The sequence below is a fragment of the Triturus cristatus genome, chromosome 7, assembly GCF_964204655.1.
Source record: "Triturus cristatus chromosome 7, aTriCri1.1, whole genome shotgun sequence".
Lineage (NCBI taxonomy): Eukaryota > Metazoa > Chordata > Amphibia > Caudata > Salamandridae > Triturus > Triturus cristatus.
In genome coordinates this window covers 999313338-999335077 of record NC_140590.1, presented here as the reverse complement: position 1 = coordinate 999335077, position 21740 = coordinate 999313338, and the positions used below count along the sequence as shown (strand labels likewise).

Sequence of the window (21740 nt, the reverse complement as noted above, 5' to 3'; positions counted from 1 at the left end):
ATTCACGTTAGCAAAAGTCTACAAAAAAATGATGGAAGGAATGCTTGAATTACTCTCAGGAATTGGTAATCACTGGGGCAGCATTCCAGGTCCATCCTTATTTTGCACACAGTGCCACCTCAGTTTGAACTCCTACTGCTTTCCTACTGCTCAGCCAGGATGAGTGCTAATGCTTGGTGATGAATGGAATGATGAATGCTTGGTGATGTCATAGAATGCATGGGTGCCTGGTGATGTTCTGAGTGTCAGTTTGAGTGTGCAGGCTGAGCCGCAGGGAGACTGCTTCTGGTGGGGCTATCTGTTATTATCTACCTACTTACCTGGAACTTACCTTGTAACTGTAGCGGTCTAGTTGTTAGCGCGTCACGTGACGTGACGCGGGTACGCACGTTGACGCCAGGATGCGCGCGCAGGACTAAGCGCGGAGCGTGGAGAGAGGAGTGTGCGGCAGCGAGCGCACAGATAGAGGTGGCCGGCGCTCCTTGGTGTAACTGCTCAACTGTTGTGCCAATAAACATAGCGGAAAGATAACACTTGTCCCGAGTGCTCTTTTACTAACGTTACAGTGGCGACGAGGTCGGGACGGAAACCGGACCGACGGGGGGAAGCGCAGTAGAGGGCAACACTCCACGTGGCCCCACGAGTCGAAGGAAGACACGCTACCAGGCCATCAAGCCCAAACAAAACACCGCACAGGCCGCCTGGAAGGGGGAAGTCACGAGATACGACCCAGCCAACTGCGGAGATCGACCCCAGGCACAGAGCACCCGAGGAGCGTGGCAGTGCCACGGTACAATAACCAAACCACAAACAGGCCACAGAGACGACGCCGTCCACAACCGACAAAAGCACACGAGCTGCCCTCGCACGTAATCAAGCACAGAAAGCGCTGCACTGGCTACCAAAGAGGAGGAAGTGGGGCCCAGTGACAAGAGCCCCCAGAGGATCAAGCACACAAGAAACAACGACAACACCCCAGGCAGCCCCCCGAGTAAAGCCACCGTCGAAACAAGTGCCAAGGAAGCAAAGATGAGTACCCCGGCAGGGTATGCGATTGCACCGGTGCAATTCCTAACGAAACCCGGTGAACCAATGATGAAATGGGAGGACTGGAAGGAATACATAGACAATTTCATAGGGGTTTTGGAGGACGAGAACGAAGAGAAATTTACGCCCCAGAGAAAAAAACGCATCCTGCTACTAAATCTAGGGCCTGAAGGTCTGAGAATATACAAGAGCCTAGTGCCCACGAAGAGAGAAGACACAGACGATGATGTGTATGCGCACGCGGTGGAGGACCTGGATGAGCGATACCGCCCCACCATCTGTGTTTCGGTAGACAGATATAATTTCCAGCAAAGGAAACAAAAGGTGGGAGAATCCATCGAAGAGTATGTAGCAGCACTGAGGAAGCTAGCAGCCCCGTGCAGGTACGCACTGTGGGAAGACGAATTTATAAAAGATCAGGTGATCATGCACACCACCAGTACAAACGTGCAAGACAAGCTGTGGGCGAGTGGGGACACCACACTCAAGGAAGTAATGGTCATAGTGAAGAGGGCGGAACTCTCAAAGAGGTGCGCCGATGCTACCAGAAAAGACACAGGCGCCCCAACCATGGTGAACAGGATACAGGAGGGAGATCACCGCAGGGACCAGAAACCCAAGCCTCCCACAACCAAAGGGACCAGCAGATGGCAAGGGAAACAAGCGGATGGTGAGAACAAGAAAACGTGCTACAGGTGTGGAAGTTGGTCCCACGAAGCCCACGACAGACGTTGCCCGGCCTTCAGAGCCAAATGCATGCACTGCGGTATCATGGGCCACTACGAGAAGGTGTGTCGGAAGAAACAACAGAAAGGAGTGGTGAAATACATGGACCAAAGCGCGGAAGACCCGGAAGACGCCACGGAGGAGGAGGTGGTCACCGTACTGTGCATATATGATCAGGTACTGAGCGTGGATGCCAAGAGATCAACCAAACCGGTCCTGGAGATGTCCATGGGCGGCATAACCATCTCAGTTGTGGCAGACACCGGATCCCCATTCACCATCGTACAGCGTGCAGTGTGGGTAGAACAATTCCAACCCAAGTTGGGCCCTGGGCTGGAGAAACTAGACATACGACCGGTAACATACAATGGTGATCGCATCCCCATGCTAGGGTTCCGACGTCTGTTGTTCGAATTCAGAGGCCGCACGGCGTGGTGCAAGCTGTACGTGGCCGAGAAAGGACCCTCCGTTCTGGGTTGGTTGGACCAGGGCGACCTGGGCATAAAACTCGACCCAGGAGGGAAGGAACAGATCCTGCTCACAGACCAGGTGGAATGGCTGAACACAGACAGATGGAAAGAAAACTACCCGAGAGTGTTTGGGGGCGCAGTAGGAAAAATGGAGAAATTTCAACACAAAATAGTACTGAAGGAAGGAGCCACACCAGTAGCACACAAAGTAAGGAATGTGCCCATTGCAGTAAGGGAAGCTGTCCAGACGGAACTCCAAGACCTGGAGAAGAAGGGCATCATAGAACCCATAACCTGTGCCGAATGGTTGGCGCCTTTGGTGGTCGTGATGAAACCCAACGGGAAGGTCAGGCTCTGCGTAGACTTGAGAGAACTCAATAAGAACATAGTGGTGGAGAAATTTCCCCTTCCCAAGATAGAGGAGATGCTGGCACGAACCAGAGGAGTCCAGTGGTACTCCACCATCGACCTTACATCAGCTTACCACCAGGTAGCCCTACACCCGGACAGCAAAAGTCTCACATCGTTCATTACCCCGTTTGGGTGCTACAGATTCTGTCGCATGCCGTTCGGGTTGGCCTCGGCGGCGGCCGTTTTCCAGAAGATGATGCACCAGCTGTTCAGAGACTGCAAGGACGTGCAGTACTTCCAGGACGATATACTGGTGATGGGCAGAGATAGGAGGGACCATGACAGGACACTGGAAAAGGTGTTACGGACGCTGGAAGCTAAAGGTCTCACGGCGGAATGGTCGAAATGCCGGTTGGGAATGCAATCGGTGACCTATTTAGGCCACGAAATAGGGCAACAAGGGGTCACCCCCAAGATGGAAAACGTGAAGGCCATCGTTGAAGCTCCGGCCCCCAAGAACAAGGAGGAGGTCAGGTCCTTCCTGGGGATGGCGGAGTACTACAGTAAATTCGTGGTACAATTCGCATCCAAGACCTATAACTTGAGGAGGCTGACCAGAGAAAGCACGGTGTTCCAATGGACACCGGAAGCCCAAGCGGAATTTGAAGTCATCAAAAAAGGGATCCTAGAAGCAATGCCTCTCAAGGGTTACGACCCGCAAGGCGCCACCATACTCATCACGGACGCCAGCGACAAGGGGTTGGGCGCTGTACTCATGCAAGACCGAGGAAGTGGAGAAGTGGAGACAATAAGCTTCGCCTCCAGAGCACTGACGGAGACAGAAGGCAAGTACAGCGTCATTGAGAAGGAGATGTTAGCGGTAGTGTGGGCCATGACGAGATTCCGGCAATTCCTATGGGGTACCCGATTCCTGCTCAAAACGGACCACAAGCCGTTAGTGAAGGTTCTGACATCGTGTGGACACGCCAGCGCCACACCCAGGATATCGAAAATGTCCCTAAAATTGTTGGACTACAGATATGATGTAGAGTACATCCCGGGAAACAAGAACCGAGTGGCAGACTACCTGAGCCGAGCGGCGGCCATGGAGCCGGGAGAAGAAGACCCCGCGGACAGAGGAGAGATGGTGGCTCTCATTGAGGATCAAGAGAAGATCATCAGCAGACAGGAGTGGACAGCCGCGTATGACGAAGATGCGGACCTGATGGAGGCAAAAGCCCACATCACCCAAGGGTGGCCTGACAAGAAAAAGGTGAAACCCAACCTCAAACCGTTTTATGAAGTGAGAGAAGAACTGACCGTGGGAGATGAGGGCATATTCATATACCGGGGAGACAGAGTAATCCCCCCCACGAATCTCATCAACAAACTACTGGACCTATTGCATGAAGGCCACCTGGGTATTGGGAAACTCAAAGCTAGATCGAAACAGAATTACTGGTGGCCAGGCATGGACATGAGAGCAGAGAGACATGTCAGGGAGTGCCCCCAATGCCAAGGGGCTGACAAAACGTTGAGGCCATTACGCCCGGCTCTGGGGAAATTCGACACGCCCGCAAACCCATGGGAAGAGTTGTCCATAGACATTTTAGGGCCGGTGCTGGATGACCAGAGCGTACAAAAATATGTGTGTGTCCTCATCGACCGCTATTCCAAGTGGCCAGAGATAAAAGTGAGCGAAACGATGGACACGGAGAATATCCTGGAGTTCCTATCGGAAACGTTCACCCGAGAGGGAATTCCCAAGTCCATCTTAAGCGACAACGGGCCACAGTTCACATCAGAAAAATGGAAACAGTTCATGGGGAGGAACGGCATCGAGGTAAAGCACACGGCCATATACCATCCGGCAGGTTATGGTCTGGTGGAACGATTTAACAGGGTGGTGATGGGGGCCATTCAAGCAGCCATCACCTGCAACAAGGACTGGAAGAAGGCGGTGGAGAATATGGTATGGGCCTACAGGATAACGCCCACAAGCACAGGGTACAGCCCGTTCCAAATATTGAGAGGACGTGAACCTTTCACGCACGACAACAGAATCTGGAAGGAGAAGGTAGTGACCAGTGAATGGTCTCCGGCAGTCGTGAGAGCAAATATGGAGAGGGCTCAAGCCATCTACACCAACAACTACAACAAGAGGAGGAGTGTGAAGGACACTCGGTTAGTGAGAGGAGAATGGGTGAGAGTGAAGTTGGCTACCCTACAAAGGAAAGGAGACAGCAAGTACAGCAAGCCCATGCAGGTCAGGGAAGTGTATGACAGAGCGGCTCTGCTCAGTGACGGGAACGTGTGGTCGCAGGACCGCATGGCCCGGTGCAACAAGATATTGAGATGGGAACAGTGGGAGACGGAAGGCGAAGGCACGGGAGACGTGGATGAAGAGAATAAGGCGAGCGGAAGTGAAGGAAGGGAAGAAGCAGGTGCAGGAGAGGAGCAAGGAGGAGAGCAAGGGGGTGAGACCCCAGTGGCAGAGATGGACAGGCTGGGAGGCAATCTGAACAGTGGGGGAGCGATGGCCGAAGGGACAGAACGTGAGGAACCACAGAGCCAAGGGGCTCGAGGGTCAAGCGGTAAGGTGACCAGGAGCGGAAGACAAGTAGTAAGGCCTTCCAGGTTCCAAGACTTTGAACTGGACTGCGAACTGTAAGTGACCTATTGTTGGGTCGGTAAAAGGGGGAGATATGTAGCGGTCTAGTTGTTAGCGCGTCACGTGACGTGACGCGGGTACGCACGTTGACGCCAGGATGCGCGCGCAGGACTAAGCGCGGAGCGTGGAGAGAGGAGTGTGCGGCAGCGAGCGCACAGATAGAGGTGGCCGGCGCTCCTTGGTGTAACTGCTCAACTGTTGTGCCAATAAACATAGCGGAAAGATAACACTTGTCCCGAGTGCTCTTTTACTAACGTTACAGTAACTAAGCCTAAATAAACTATCTACAGAATATACACCTGGGTAATGGACTTTGTATTACAACAGCTGCATGCCTGCATGTTGCTTAGCCTCATGATACCTATTTACTGCTCAGTACCAGTTTCGATTGGTACAATTCCTATATAAACGATCCACATAAAGAAAGTTGATATAAAGCATAATAACCGGTAATTAAAAAATAGAAGCTCGCAGATGCAGTCTGCAGCAAGTATTTTTATGAGAAGAAATAAAGGTTGTTAGAACTAAACATATGAGCATTCCTCACCCTATTCGGAATGTTAAAATGACCTGCTGATGTGAAATTTGATTATTGCCACATATTCTAGCGGATGTGCTAAATATATGAAAGAAATGGCTAATCGCTTATTTGAAAGAGCATAATTCCTTTAGAGCTTGCTCCCTGATATGTGCGTTGTTAAGGTGTTGACGAGCAATAGGAGCCTTCTGTGTTGTTATTGTGCCCTTTGCTGCCTGTAAAATGGAGATCGGATGACAGAACCCTCTGTACCAAGATGGCCGCCGTGTTGGTACGCTGACGGATATTCCGAGTCTGACATTTAAAAGTCCTTTCTTTGTGTCAGTAGCTGGCAGTGATGCTGTTGTGCCGCCGCGCCCAGCATCTGGGCCCGCCCCCGTGGCTTGCAGCCGTGTCTGCTCTCTGTGACTAACGCCTGTCATATGACTGCAGGCGGATGGAGGCTGATACGTGACCCAGTGCGAAAGGGACCAGCCACGGCGTTCGCGCCTCCTGGAGGGGCACCAATATGCCTCCCACTCTGTTCCAGAAACTCTTCAGCAAGAAAGGGGGGCTTACCTCCCCCACAGGCAGCAGAGATCAGGAGTTCATCTTAAGGTAACAATACAGTGTGTGTAGTTGGCTCCCCCCCCCCTCCTGCACCAGGTGATGGGGGGTCAGGAAATAACTTGCTAGGGGGGGTGGATGACTCCTTTCGCCCAACAGAAGCACAGAGTATGGGTTCATCTTTACTTCAGGGCACAATTTTGTGTACCCTTGTAGATGGGTGCGGGGGTTGATTTAGCTGCAGGCTCTCCGCATGAAAATGAAGGAGGGTGTTCAGAGACAAGATCCCCAGGACGAACAGGGTCCAGCCAGCACAGCGTCACCTGAGAACAGCTTATGTGTGTGCGCGCCCTAGGACTGGTAACCAAGTGTTGCCCTACTAACTGCCCGACACACGACACGCACCTTATCTGTTGTGATGATGGCTGTGTTGTGTCAAAGGCTGGTAAGGTGAGCGCTTGGCTCTGAGCAGCAGAGACCACAGTGAATGTTCAGGTAACCGCACTGCATGTTGCCACTTGTGGAGAGGGCTGTGCTACCTGAGCAGCAGATGCCAAGTTCACAAGTTATTTATTTGACAACAACAGCATCTTGTTACTGAGGTGGTGGACGGCGAGCTTCAAACTGCATCCTTGACGATCAGCGGTGCGCTCCCCTTTAACTCTATTTGGCAGCTACATAGCAGTCCAAATAGTTTTCTACGGAATCATGCGTGACTAGATGTAAAATGCCATTGCACGAATGTCACTGTTGGTCTTTGCAATAGCTACAGGACATCGTGTCAAGATGACTTGCAAGTCACATTTAGTGTGTGTGCGCGCGAGCACGTATCAAGTAAAATGCCAACCATTTAATTAACGTCCAGCATATACCTCTCTACCCCCAATGTATTTGTTGGCTTAGAAATACGAAGTAAAACAGACTAGTCGCAGACATGTCATCATATATCTACTGTACTCCTCAATGCTGCTGCTTCTTCTTCTCACATATGCAGTCTTTTGTAAACCAGAATAGTTTGATCATATTCGTGCTGTAAGTCAACTGTTCCGAAGTTTGGTTCGCGTTCTGCAAAGCAGACGCCCTGCCAGCTGTGCCTCTCCACTTCGTTTGTTATTGTATGCAAATAGAAGCACTCTCATGTTTCACTGTTTGTGAAACTGTAAACGAAAAGGGCTTTTTCCATCTTTATATTTGGTTAAACATAGATAGATACCTTAGTACCAGTCATAGTTGTAGAGAAGTCTCTTGGTGCTGTATTTTTTTTAAATATTGTTATTTCTACTTCATAAAATGTATTTATCGTGTTGTGTCACGCTGCTTTGTGATCTGCAACGACATCATTGTACAAATTCTGTAGAAGCTCTTACGTTTGACATCTACTTGGTACTTTACTCAGTGTTGCTTTTTATTTTTGTGAAATCTATCCCTTTAATGCACTGAGAGGCGCTAGAGTGCCGGACGACATTATTGCTGCACATTTTTTTTATGTTCCGTGCTCGCCCCAGCCATTTGTTTTAAATCATTATTATTCTCCCATTACTCCCGAGGACAGACGATCTATAATCAGTTGAATTGCTACAAGGAATCCCGATGTACTTAACGCGGCTGCTTATTCCGTACTTCAAAATCAGTATAGCGAGAATGTTTATAAATTTGAGATTTTGTCATTATCGCTCCAGTGCAAAATAATTGCAAGAAAACCTGTTGTTGACGGATACTTCTGGAAAGCTTACTTCTGTTGTGCCCAGCAAGTGAATGTTAATCAGAAGTAAATGTATACAGATTCAGAGTCAACAACTGTAAAATAATTTACAGTAATTGCCTACGTAAACTAGAAGTCTGTTTCTGTTATCACTAGAAGTTGGCACTTTACATCTCTCAGGCATGCGCATTGTCCAGACGCAATTTTCATTTATATAGTAAAGCAAATACTTGAGCACTGCAGAGATGAATTACTTCACAATGGCCAGTCTTTTCAAATAGTTTTTATTATATTTGTGCCTATCGATGTAAAGTGTTATTCATGATTGTTTGTTTGTATTTTGTATAGCCCGAGGGCTAAAACAGCAAATAATAATTGTCTATCACCCTAAAAAAATATATTACTATCAAGCAAATTACAGTGAACTAAAGTCCTTTAATACATTGGTTTAAAGCACTTTAAGTAAATATTTTTAGAATTGTGAGAGCTCAATTTCTGATAGGGAGACGAAGTGTATGTGATTGTCCTGGGGGATGTTGTTGAGGGTTTTTATGTGTATAACGAATATTAATGGGCATGGGTGGAGGCCTGTAGCACCCTGCAGTTTAATGGCTTGCAGGGGAGAAGACTCCTATGCAAGGTGATTGTTTATTCGAGGCATGGTAAACGTTCAGACAGAAATAATGATAAAAGTCAGATGATTTCCAAACCAAGATAACAATACACAGGCTCCCCATCTACTGTAGAAAAGCTTATTTTGACAGTGAAACTAATTCAAGGCAAATCTGAAAATCTTGAGGGTTACTCTGTATGTGACAATGTGCATGTAATGGGAATTCCTGAAACAGCGATGAGCAATATGGCACTGTTCAAGAAAGTAATTTCTGAACTGTTTAATACATCTGAGATATCGAAGCATTGTACTGTTGAGCACATGCATGGATCTCTCACTCTGGTTTCATTCTGCTTCCGAACCAATTATTGTTAAAGTCTTCAGGTACAAGTATTGTGATTCTGTCCACCTACTCATGCTAGACTGTCAGCAATATAAATGTGTCTTTTTCAGACTTCACACTTTAGTACAACCGGCCCTCTTCTACCGCTCGGATTTGGTTCTTTTGGATGACCATTACACTTAGCATAAAGCCGCCAACCACCCTTGCTGGCATCTGTACATAGCACTTTATTTTACCTGTTGTACAGTCATATAAGATTCTTTCCAATTAAACCTGCTCTGGCAGGGTTGTACTTTTGCGGTCCTTGCACACACAAGCTTATGAGGCTATTTGCCTTTAGTTACCCATGTTGGCAATCACATTCTGCACTTTATTTAGCATGCTGCACAGGCATATATACTCCTCTTAACGAACTCTGCTCTTGCACGGTTGCACTTTCTGTGGTTCCTGTGTATATATAAGCCTTTAGTGTTTTACCTTTTTAAGCCTTGGCTGGCACTATTATTAATAGTTTTTAGCTTCCTCATCAGACTGTTGCATATCCACTGCACCCCCCTTTTTAGACTCACAAAGCATTAGTATCTCCAGTGTTTTTACTGTAACTGGACATGATCGATCCTGTCCAAACCCTCTTGCATGGGAGTCGTACTTTTGTTTTAACACATTCATGACCTGATCCATTGCCTCCCCCTCCCTTTTAAACCTTGGCTATAGTTCGACTATGCTGTAGCGTAGGACGGAGGACTTAGCAATGTTTTTGAGAGTAGCCACGGGGCTTCACTGTTTGTCCTCTAAGGCGTCTTAAGCTAAGCTGATAGCACTTTGATTGCCTGAAACCATTACAAGAAGGTATACAAGCAAAAAGGGCTTGCGTTGACAGGAATGCCTTTTTCTTGTCAGTTTTGTGTATTTTCTGGGGCCTGAACTGTACATTGAATTGTACATTGATTACATCAGTCGGGAGTTAGATTGTACTGTGTATTGTGTGCTTTTTTTATTGGATTTACTGTAAAGTTTAATCAATAAATTTGATTTGAAGCTGCCTAGAAATATTTCCTCTCTGTTAAGCCAAATATTTCGATTTCAAGTATGCCATCAAGTGTGCCTTTTTTAGTTCTAGCAAAAGTATGTGTAAATTTGAATAGTCAGACTTCTTCTGTACCCCAGAAGCTGCTTTGATTTTGTAAAACTGTAATATTTATTCCATTTACAAATGCAGTAAGTAGGAACGTAGTCTGTGATGTAGTGAGCAATTCAACAGATCTCAAACATGTGATGAATTCTTTAGTATAGTGTTATGTCTCTTTTGCTGACATTATTTGAATATGCTCATTCAGGAAATAAATGTCATTGTCATTCTTGTGGTTCATGTTAACATCTGAATGCCATGTTATATTTACATTGCAATACAGAGCCGCTAGGTATACACCATCTTGGTGCTTTCTTCTTTGTGACTTTTCTTTATTTATTTCATTGACTATTTTTAGTAGAGGTTGCAGATGGGAAATGTCACTGAAGGCTGTGGTGTTTCATCATGGTGGGCAGATTTGTTATTTTGGTATCTTAAAATGGTTGATGGTGTTGTTTGATTCTGTTGGTGTGCTATTTTATATGACATTCAAGGAAGGGTTGGTAGCCATATTCCTACATATATAAATGTGTGTGTGTGTGTGTGTGTGTATATATATATATATATATATATATATATATACCGTCATTCTATGCTTCACCAAAGGATAGATGATAAATATTGTATCTCAGCCAGTCCGGATTCGGTGAGGGTTCACTGGATTGCCTTGCAACGATCTCCCTGTCAAACTTATGGAAGTCCGACCTCTGGACCGTTCCAGCGGGACAAACTAAAGATCCAGGCCGAAACGTGGTTGAAGGCTTTCGTGGTTGCTTCCGGTCACCTTTTCTTCACTCGGACTTGGACACATTTACATAGATTTTTCTCGCGGGGTCCCTCGATGCTCTTCACCAGGCGGGATTCGGTGAAGGTTCGCCGGCCTTGTATTTCGACTACCCCCAGTCAAATTTTGGAAGTAGGACCTACGAAGCTTTTCAGTGGAACAAACCTGGACATCAGGCCGACTCGCGGTTGAAGGCAGGCGGTTGGCTGGCCAGGTTGAGTTGGTCCCCTTATGGAGCTTGCTTCCAAAGTTGCTCCAAACTTCTGGAACTTTTTCCTGAAGTTCCCCAAAGGGTCCCAGATTGTCTCACACTCGCTCTAAGGGTCTGAAAGCTCCAGAATGGTCTTTGAAAGTTGCGGATTTCAGTTCCCACAATCCACTTGGACAAAACCCCTACAAATCCACTGGTAGTGCTCCAGGTTGAGGATTCTTGGTGGCGACGTTCCAGGTGAGCTCTGTTAACCTGGAGCTTGCAGGGGTCCACTCTTTAGTCTTTTTACAGCAAGGTAGTCCACAGGGCTGTAGTTCTAGATGGTGCCATCTTCAGAGTGCAGGCCTTAGGAAATGCACATCAAACTTCTCAGCATGGCCCGTCTTGCTTTCTTCAGTTTCAAGAAGCAGATCTGAAAGGCTCTGCCCCTCTCAAATAATTATTCCAAGTTCTCTCGGTCAAGCAGGAGGTCACTTCTGTCCAATGGGGTGTAGAGTACCGCCCCAAGGTATGACCACTTCCTGCAGAGTGTGGCACTAGTTTGTTCCAGAGTGCACCAATTCTTCCAAATTCATAATGGGTGATTTTCCAACAGGGAGAGAAGAGCTGGCTAAACACACTCATATGATGGCTAATCCCCATGGTCTTTCCCCCCTTTGCATCTGCTCATTCCTTCCTTAAGCCTAGCATCTGGCTGGGTTCAAAAGAGTAGAGTTGTAAATGACACTTGTGTCTTCCCCTTCCCTTGAAGTCCATTGTTTGACTCCTCGTCCAGCACTGGCATTCCTGTGTAACAGAACACTGCCCTCCCAGCAGAGCTGGTCAACCCCAGGGGCTCTATCTCCTCTTCAAAGAAGCCTGGCTAATCTACTTAACTCTGACCAATCAAGATAGACCACTAGAAGGCTGAATCTGGGCTTACAGACAAGAAAGTCTTAACTTCTTGTCTGTACATTTTAGGAGAAATTTAACAACCTCATATTGTTGAGTTTTTTAATACCATTCTGGTAAGTCTTTGAATCATATTTTTAGCCTTCTCCTATTAAGAGCTCGTAGGTAATAACGTCTTGCAATGTTGACCTATGTGGCAGGGGATTGGTAATGGGAAAAATGACTTGGGTCATTTTTCCAGCACTTGGGCATATAAAAACATATTTTATAAGTACTCTGCCTATATCTTAAAGACCCACCACCCCGGAACACCTAGGGGAGACTTCAGGGGCTCTGAATATGTAGAAATATTGCAGACCTTCTCTCCACAGTGCTCCTAGCACCAAAGTCGATTTTGTGCAGCACTTTATCACAATGTGGGGCGTGAAATGTGCAATTTCAATTAACCCAGGGCATACAAAACTCTTTTTATAAGTCTCCGCCTTATAAATACATAACCCCCCACCTCTGGAACACATAAGGGAGACCCTGGGGGTATCTAATATGCCCAAACATTCTAGGTTATCAATTGTTAAGTGCCCCAAACACCAAAATCAAGTTTGGACACACTTTACTTTTTAAAAGCAGTCCTGCAACGCAGGGCTACTTTTAAACTGACCTCAGGGTCAGCAGTGCACACATGCAAGTGCAGAAAGGGCTGCTGGCCTCTAAACTGCCAATCTCTATTATATACTAGGGACTGAGAGGTAGTTTAAATCCCCCTGCCCTATTATGTACTAGAGCCTTATAGGGTAGGTCATGCTATTCACAGGGGTACCCCAACCCATAGTGTACCCTAGTGTATGTAGGTGTTTTCACTGTATTCTAAGTGTCTCTTTCAGTATAGCACTGGCCCTGGGCCTGGGTAGGCAAAGCCCAGGGTCAGTCAAAGTCAGTTACCACCAGTATCAGTCAGTAAAAAGTTGGAGGGTGCCCAGGGCACCGGATGAGTTTGCAACACTCCATTACTCATGCATTAAATTCCTAGAGACAATATCAGAAGTGCTGCTCTGAACAATTTTCTGTCAGCCAAAATGCCAATTCAGCTCTTAGTGTATGTTATTTCTACTTTGCTCTAATGAACATCATAAATAAAGTGCACAATTAGTGCAGTCTGGGTTCTTACAAGTCTTTTTAAGGAAACTCTGTATTTGAGACTAACATACACACAGGAAATGGTTTTTATATGTTTTCTCTACAAAGGCAGATATTCATTTGCAGCTGGGAAAAGATTTTCTTCTAGCTGTCAGTAATAGTGAACTTTTTATGCCTCTATGAAATTGCATGTGGAGATATAACTAGACTAGAAACAACATTTTGGCTCACATTCATATGCGCAAGTCTAAAAAGGTTGTTAAATGGGTCAGCAGCTTAATGCACTTGTTACATAATTCTGGTGTATAGTATCCTAGGCGGTGAGCACGGCCTTTTATCCATTGGTGGTTCATGAAGTTTGTTTGAATGATTGAGGCCATGGTTCATTACAGTAGAATGGCACACCTTTCTACTCTACATCTGTTAAGACTTATAGTTCTGTCCAAAGGCTTTTGAAGAATAAGGTCATCATTACTTTCACCCAGATATTTTGGCTGCTGAAAGCAGCCAATATCTCTGCGTAAAAGTGTGGATCAGAATAAGGAATTTTCAGGAGAATTTGACCCAGAGTTAAAGATTTTCCCAGCAATTCCTATTTTCTTAGTAGACCCTCAGCGTCCATTTTTTTCATGGCCTAGATTTCTTCCACCGCTGGTATCAGTAATTCAGTGGAAAATACTGACCCATTTCATAAGCCACTCATCATAGTTAGAGCCAGAGTGAAGAGCTTGAGAGTTTTGAATATGTGTCTACAGATAGCAGTATGTTTACCTTTTAGAGGAGAAATTTAGCTTTATTTAGATGACACAGCGAGGAAATTTAATTTTTTGCCCCGCGACTAGCAGCGAGATTCTACTGCACAGCATTGGACCCCTTATGCCAGAAGTCCCCAGACTAGATAGGTAAGGAGTCTGTTGGACCATATTATGACCAGTGGAGCGACAGGAACCAACAGCAAGATTGAGTGTGGGTGGTCTTGGTCATCAACTGTCTCCTATTAGCATCACACAATGCAGTGTGGAGGGGGTAGAGAAAGGTAAAGAACATTTTTGTGTGAATGGAATGAATGAATGCATGTGTGCTCTTAGGACATTGTTTGGGAAGAAGACGACAGTATGTCTGGGAATCGCAGTTTTTAGTCTGGTCTTGTATGATGTTGTTTCCCCACCTGTGGACACCACAGATCCTTTGGCTTGTGTTTAGTATCTGGAAAGCACATATTCTGTGCGAGTGAGGCATTTGGGATGGTGCCAGATTAAGTAATTTGTATTACCTAAATACTCAGTCAGTTGTTTCCCTGCTGAACAGCACTCATCAGTTTATTTAACCACTTGTTAAATCACACCACACACAACAGACAAAGCATTACTGGGAAAAAAACTGTCTTTGGTAGAAACATATTTTGTTGGCATTTCCTAACTTAAAAATTGCACATCCCGATGTCGGCACAGAGTAAATAAGACGTTTAAAAGTGTGCCAGACTGGTCCACCAAAACCCCAGGAATTAAAAGGAATGAATTCCCAATCTTACGGTTAAGAGAGTAACCTGGAAGTTCTCTGTTGCCACCATGACAACTAATCTTTCTTAGTGCCCCAAGTTCTCTTTCTACCAGCAATGCTTTGGTGGTTATCCTTGAGAGATAATTCCACTGTTAGATCTCATAAACAGGCACTATTCATCTGACTGTTCCTTTAAAGTTATTGAGCCTCCTCTCTAATTTTCCACTCCCCTGAATGCGCATACTACACACCCCTCCACCTGTGATAATGTCACATTTAGGTGAGGGTCCACAATGTGAAGTTTCATTGCCATTAATTTTACCTTTGCCACCAACATCTTTGAATGGTATTATTCAGGATCCCCACAATGAATTTCAGCAAGGAGGGTTAAGCCCACGTTCCTCTACTACTGTTTCTTTGAGTGTAATCTCATTGCCCTCTTCTTTAGTGCTTGAAATTGTATTGCTAATGCACTGGACCTTGCATGGGATGCTAGAAGTCCTTGCTTCTGGGATCCAAGCACATCTCAATCTGCTCTGTAGAAAGAAATTTCATCTGAATTTAATTAATTCATGCATGTCAACTTTAGTAAGATCTACTTGCAATCTCATACTTCAGCGAATATATAGATTGAAGATGAGCTTCCTCAAACAGTTCTGTTTACACAGTATCCATCACCTACAGTTTATATTTCTCGATGACCCATGATTCTGAAATGGAGAGACGAGTGTTCTTGATAAACTTTTTGTCGCTGTTTTCTAACTTGGCAAATTACTACAAAAGAAGGTATTCAAAGAATTGTTATTCTAAAAAGGAGCTGCATAATGTAAAAAATAAATTAGCAGCCAGAGAAGGCACAGGGTCCTCTGATCATCTAACATTTAGTGCAAAATAAATAGCTTCTTAAATACCTTGGTAAAACAAGGTCAAGTTAAGTATATGAAACCGTTGCCCTCTCAAGGCAAACATTCCCTTTGTAATGGGATACATGGCTGTGCAGACTGTGCTCCCAAACATTTTATCTTTATGTATGCACAAAAGGAGGGCCTTGACACTTGTATCTCTGTTATATCATATTTCTTCATTGAAGGTTGTATATGTCTATAGCTGATCTAGAAATGGTGGGAAGTAGCTAAGCTAGCCCTTTTTGCAATGGATCTGAAAGTCTGATTCTGAAAGCAGAATTGAATTTAGTCTCCAAAGAAATATCTATGGTTCCTGAGAAAGATCAACTATTCTGAATATCCAGTACAGGCTGTGTGTTAAGTTATCATTCAGGATTACTCCCCTGACAGGTTTCTTTTGATAATCATCTAGTTAAAGCCACATCCTCGTTGGGACCTAGAGTCTATAACCTTCAAGTGTTTTCTCTCTATAGCAGGGAAGGAAACTAAAGGGTGTTTTTAGGTCTCGCCTAGCTATTGCGTTTACGCAATCGCTAGGCGAGACTCTAGTAAGAGGAGCATTTCAAAGTGCTCCCAAAAGTGGATTGCATGGCGAGCACGCGCACAATCACGTGCATCGTGCCGCCATGCAATCCGTTTGGGGAAGCGCTTCAGCCCACTGGCGCGTGCACGTGTAGCCACAGCCTCGGCATCATACTTCAAAGGGTCCGCTCCCCCGCCTGGAATGCACTCCCCCTCCACAGCATGCCGAGAGATTGTTTCCTCATGGCGCCTCTCACAACTGTCCCTCCCCCACCACAGGGCTAGTCTCACGGACGCATTGCCATCCATCGATTTCACTTTCTCTTTGCCTTTCAGCACACAGCCCGCCCTCCCCCCTCTGTGTTTTCTTGCAGCTTTGCCCAGATCTGAGTCTCAAACAACCAAAATAATAAATTTGCCCTGCACGCTTGCTGCGCTTACAAAGTTAACATATACCACGCTCATTCCCTTTTCATCCTTCTAAGGTCGATAACATTAGCTCCATTAATTCTGCGTCTAAGGATTTAAATAACCATATGTTTTCTTTCAACTTTAGGCACTTCACACACACAGCCCCACTGCTCACACACACAGGCATCAAGGCAGCAACAGAATGCTCTGAGCCCCACCAGTGTTTGCCACACACACATGCCTCTCGCATCTCGTGTTTTCTTCCAGCTTTGGCCCGTGTTCTCTTTGCCTTTCAGCACTCCGCTTCCCCGTAACCACCATTTAACGACCATCCTGCCACACTCATTCCATTTTCATCCTCGCTTTCACTTTCATGCCCGTGTTCTCTTTGCCTTTCAGCACACAGCTTCTCCGTAGCCACCATTTAACGACCATCCTGCCGTAAACACCATTTAACTACCATCCTTTTAGTTAAAATAAAAGAATTGCCTCTAAGGGTTTAAGGAACCATAGAAATACAAGGCAAGGCAACATACACTCCGAATGCCACTCAGAGCCACATAATTACATGCCACATAACTACAATGCACTCAATACAACAGACACTCCAAAAACCAATCAGTGCCACATAGTTACACACCACATAATTACACAGCGCTCAATGCCACATACACTTCAAATACCACTCAGCGCCACATAATTACACACCACATAATTACACTACACTCAATGCCACATGCACTCCAAATAACACTCAGTGCCAATTAATTACAATGCAAACAATGCAAGATACACTCAAAATAACACTCAATGCCACATAATTACACGCCACTAAAATCAACATACACTCCACACAAAACCACTCAGTGCCACATAATTATATTCTACATAATTACACTCTATCTATCTTGTCTATCTTATCTTATCTATCTATTGGACTATTGCACTCTATCTATCGCATCACCACAGCATCACTTAGCACCACCACAGCATCACTCAGCACCATCACAGCATCACTCAAGGGCACCACTACATCACTATGCACGACCACAGCATCAATTAACGCCACAGCATCACTCAACACAACCACAACATCACTCACCGCCACCACAGTATCAATCTGTACAACCATTCAACAACAACTGGCTCTAATATGTTCTCTCAATATTTAGGCTTTATTACAAATTGCACAAAAAAATGATAATATTTAACTTCTGTTCTTGGATTTTAGGCGGAATTAAATACACTAAACATAATCTTCACAAGAGTTATTAACAAAAGTTTAAACGATTGCCATTATAATTTACATTAACTTTTATTTAAGTATTAATTATTTGCAAAAATTAAAAGCCATTGTTATTTGTAATATCAATACATCTAAGTCACGTAAATACAACACATATTGCATTACAAATGCTATAGGTGTCACATTTGCAACAGTTAAAACTATTGACATTGTACATGAGAAAGCTAGTAATTTCAATACCAACACATAAATAAAAAATTAGTCTATTTACAATACAAAAAGCTCAAACTTTCCTAATGCAAGACCTATTGCATTGCAAATGCTTGTTTCCTAATGACTTGCAGATTACACAAAATCGTTTCGCTCCCTTTGCAGATATTACCAATTAATCTTTCAGATTCTCTTATGTAAGTGATGCATCTTAATATGAGGAGTGCTCACACAATGGTCGTATGGAACGGGCATAATTGTAATCGGGTAAAAATCTAGGCATTTTGAGTAGGATGTTATTTCATGGTAATTTAATCTTTTAAGGAGACCTGATTTCATGAACCTCTTTTACTCTATGATTTTGTTTCTGTTTGTTGGGAAGCCACTTCCAAGAATACTGGTCCTCCATTCTGAGGACCTATCTTTGATTCCACCTAAAATAGTTTGTAATGTTGAATAAATTGCTATCGCTTGTTGTTGGTTTTTTGCTTTCAAATTGCTTTATATAAATGTTCATCATAACTTTGACAAATGTATATGTTACAATTAACAACTGAAAATCACTTCAAAATGTAGAAAGGGAGATACACAATGGATGTTACCACTTCACTAGTTCCATGCTTATATCAACTGGAGATGTAAACTTGACATGGCAAGTGGAAAAAAAAACACTGTCGAGTAGCACTTTTTTATATGAATTCCAAGTACTCCATCTTCAATACAAAAATGTAATAATGGAAAAGAAACACATTCGTTATAATAAATGTGGTCACTAATGATGAAATCTATTGCTTCAAATGACCCAAGAAATTATTGTTCTTGGTAAGACAGGGCTCTCTACAATGCCAGCCTTTGGTAATTAATGTAGTTTCTGGAGAGGAGTGACTAACTCATTGCTAATTGCTCTCAAACGAAAATCCTTCAGGCTGGTTTTCATGTCACACACTCTTTAACCAATTTCTTGAAGCTTATGGAGGGAGACATCCTTAATGTTTCTACCATATTAATTCACTAATATGTGGATGATGCTCAACTTTATCGCCTGTCACGCCTCCAATCGTTGTTCATGATTGGCTTGTCTCCACAGTTATCTTAATGTAAACTGACCATCCTCAGTAGCTGTAAATCTCTTGCGTTTATTCTAGACACTTGGCTTACACAAGAACATTAATATGACCAAATATGCCTATTATCAGTTCAAACTTATCCACGAAATAAAATAATTCCAGAATAAGATCTACCCATTACGCTACAGCCTAATTTATCTCCAGTGGTAATTACTTCGACCTCATAACCCTATATTGATTTCCTAGACATTTGTCTCCACTGAAGGCAGAGCGTTCTACAAATACATGTGTGTTTAGTACCGAACATCTATACACTGCTCATTCTCATTGCCTGGCTAGAAATCTGAAGATGTCAGTCACAGGGGTAAAGCCAGCTAGAGACCGATGCTTTCTACAAAAAAGTACACAGAATCAGTAGTTTTCTGGTTAGTTATCCAAAGTTTCCAACTCAATATCGCTCTCCTACCCACACTGTTCCCTCTTTCAACATAGACCTGAAACAGCTGCTTTTCAAAGGCCTCTCGCTCTCTAGGTTCTTGCTCCCCTTTGGGGTTCCGCGCCTGCTCTGGGTTTGCTGATCTAGACTGCTCTCTCAGGTGCACAGTGCCAAGGGTGTCTGTCACCGGTTATGGACAAATCATTTTGCTTTGGATAATATGATCTGTGGGAATCATTATGATGGACAAGCTAAAATATCATGATACTTTGTGTGTTTATTGAGGTTATGAGACATGTCCATGTTACCAAAAGTATTTCACCAATATTGCTGTAATATGATCTAGTCGTTTTGTTCACCTCGATTCCCACCATTGCACTGTACTATGTGGAGTTGAGTTTTCATTATTCCGATTGGTTTTCTTGTTATGGTTAACCATAGGCGTAGGCGCCAGGAGACCATCACGGGTGAAAGTGTTCTTTACAAATACGCATAACCTAACTAGATTTCTCTGTATATACTAATATACCTCACATTCTTGCTTTTTAATATTATAGCTGTTGAAATGCTGCTGCTTTATGTATAGCTCTTTGATGCTCTTGGGCCTTGCATGCGCTATGAAAAACGACTCCATGAATAAATAGACTGACCAGAAGAGTTGGAAAGAGACGGTGGTTTGGCCAGGTTCTAAAGTGACATCTAAGAACTATGCCAACTACTAAGATATCAATCATGGAAGCATGATGGTGAAGTTGGCCTCATTAGGCTTCAACCTATAACTTGCAGACTTAAACCAAGGCCGTGGAATTGGTGACCATGGTTCTAATCCTGGCCGCCTCACTTATTTAGAACTGCAATGTGTAATCATGGTAATTCCTGCTTCTCAGTTTCCTTAACTACCAAAGCTGGGAACGCCTAGAGGCTGGTTAAACACTGGTAGGAAGTGACAAGTCCCTCCCCAGCAGCCATTCCTTTCATGCTTTGAGTTAGAAATGCTTTTAGAGGATGTGACAGACCATTATTTTTTAGTTCAACATCATGTATATTGGCTTTTAAGCAAGAGGCAGACTGCTCACATGGTTCATGCAGATAGACAGCAAGACCAAGTTCAAATATTTGGCAGCAGCCAAAACGTTGAAAACTTCACCATGAACAACTGTTAATCTTTGCTGTTAAGATGTCACCACACTCCAACTCCTGCTTGTCCCTTCCTCTTAATACAAAGACCACCACCCAGCAATACAAACTGTAAAGGTGTCTTAATACACACTGTGACCAAGTCTCTTCTGAACCATCCCATTCTGTAGATTCTAAGAGATCTCAACATCCAGTTTGACAAGAAGAATCTAATTATAACCATGGCTATCGCATCCAATCTTGAGCCCTTCAACCTTCAGAAAATTGTATCTTGGTAAGATCTTTGTCAGACTCGCTTTAGATGTTATATTTGTTCTGCTGAGGTAGGCCACTATGACCGTCAACTCTCCAGGAAGCTGGAGTGACAACACCATTGCCTTCAATAAACCCATCAATAACAACACTTCAAAGATTACAACCACCACTAACAACAACAAATTCACCTACAGGCAATGGGAAAAAACGACATGTCGTAACACTCCACTCCAATCTCAAAAGAACGCCAATAAATAGGCACCCTCAAGACCTAAGTCATTTTACAACTGGATCTTCTCTGCATTGGCCTACTAGATACTGTCATAGACTGCATCTACTGTTAATCACACGAACAAAACCAATTGGAATAATGAAAACTCAACTCTGTGTACTACAGTGCAAAAGGTGGGAATCAAGGTGATGAAAAAGACTAAATCATACTACAACTGTATAACAGAGGTCACAAAACAATCACAAGAACCACAAAAAGACAATATTACACCATATGCATTATTGAAATGAGCTGCCCATCTAAGCAAAACCACAACATTCTACCAGAATTCCATAATCCAGAAAGCCCACATGCAGAACCAACAGGATCGTTAGCCTTATGTGACAAAATCTCCATGGCATTGATCTGAAAAAATTTAAACAATAAACAATTACATTAGGGAGAAAACATCTAACACACCACCTACATATGGCTCAACCACGACAAAGAGGGACAACAAGCTTCCGCCACTAAATGCTTGCAATACCCCCTCAGAAAAAGAATTCAACAACATTATTGTTGCAAGCAGACATTCAATATCACCGTCAGACCCAGCAACTCCAAAAATCACGACCCTTTTCTTGCCCTTTCAACTCTACTTCTGCGCATGTACTGTGCCTCGTG

At 44.2% G+C, this 21740-nt stretch overlaps 1 protein-coding gene across 4 annotated transcripts in view; it reads left to right on the top strand.

The window, feature by feature from the left end:
- The first annotated feature begins 6191 nt into the window (after positions 1 to 6191).
- The window catches only part of FNIP1 (folliculin interacting protein 1), a 343332-nt gene continuing 327783 nt past the window's right edge, over positions 6192 to 21740 (top strand). For 2 of the 4 annotated variants that reach the window (XM_085618038.1, XM_085618035.1), the window contains exon 1: positions 6192 to 6400. In XM_085618038.1, coding sequence (XP_085474164.1) covers positions 6312 to 6400 — 89 coding nt within the window. In that variant the 5' untranslated portion in view covers positions 6192 to 6311. The remainder of the gene's footprint in view (positions 6401 to 21740) is intronic. The other 2 variants (XM_085618039.1, XM_085618036.1) reach the window with 1 other exon arrangement.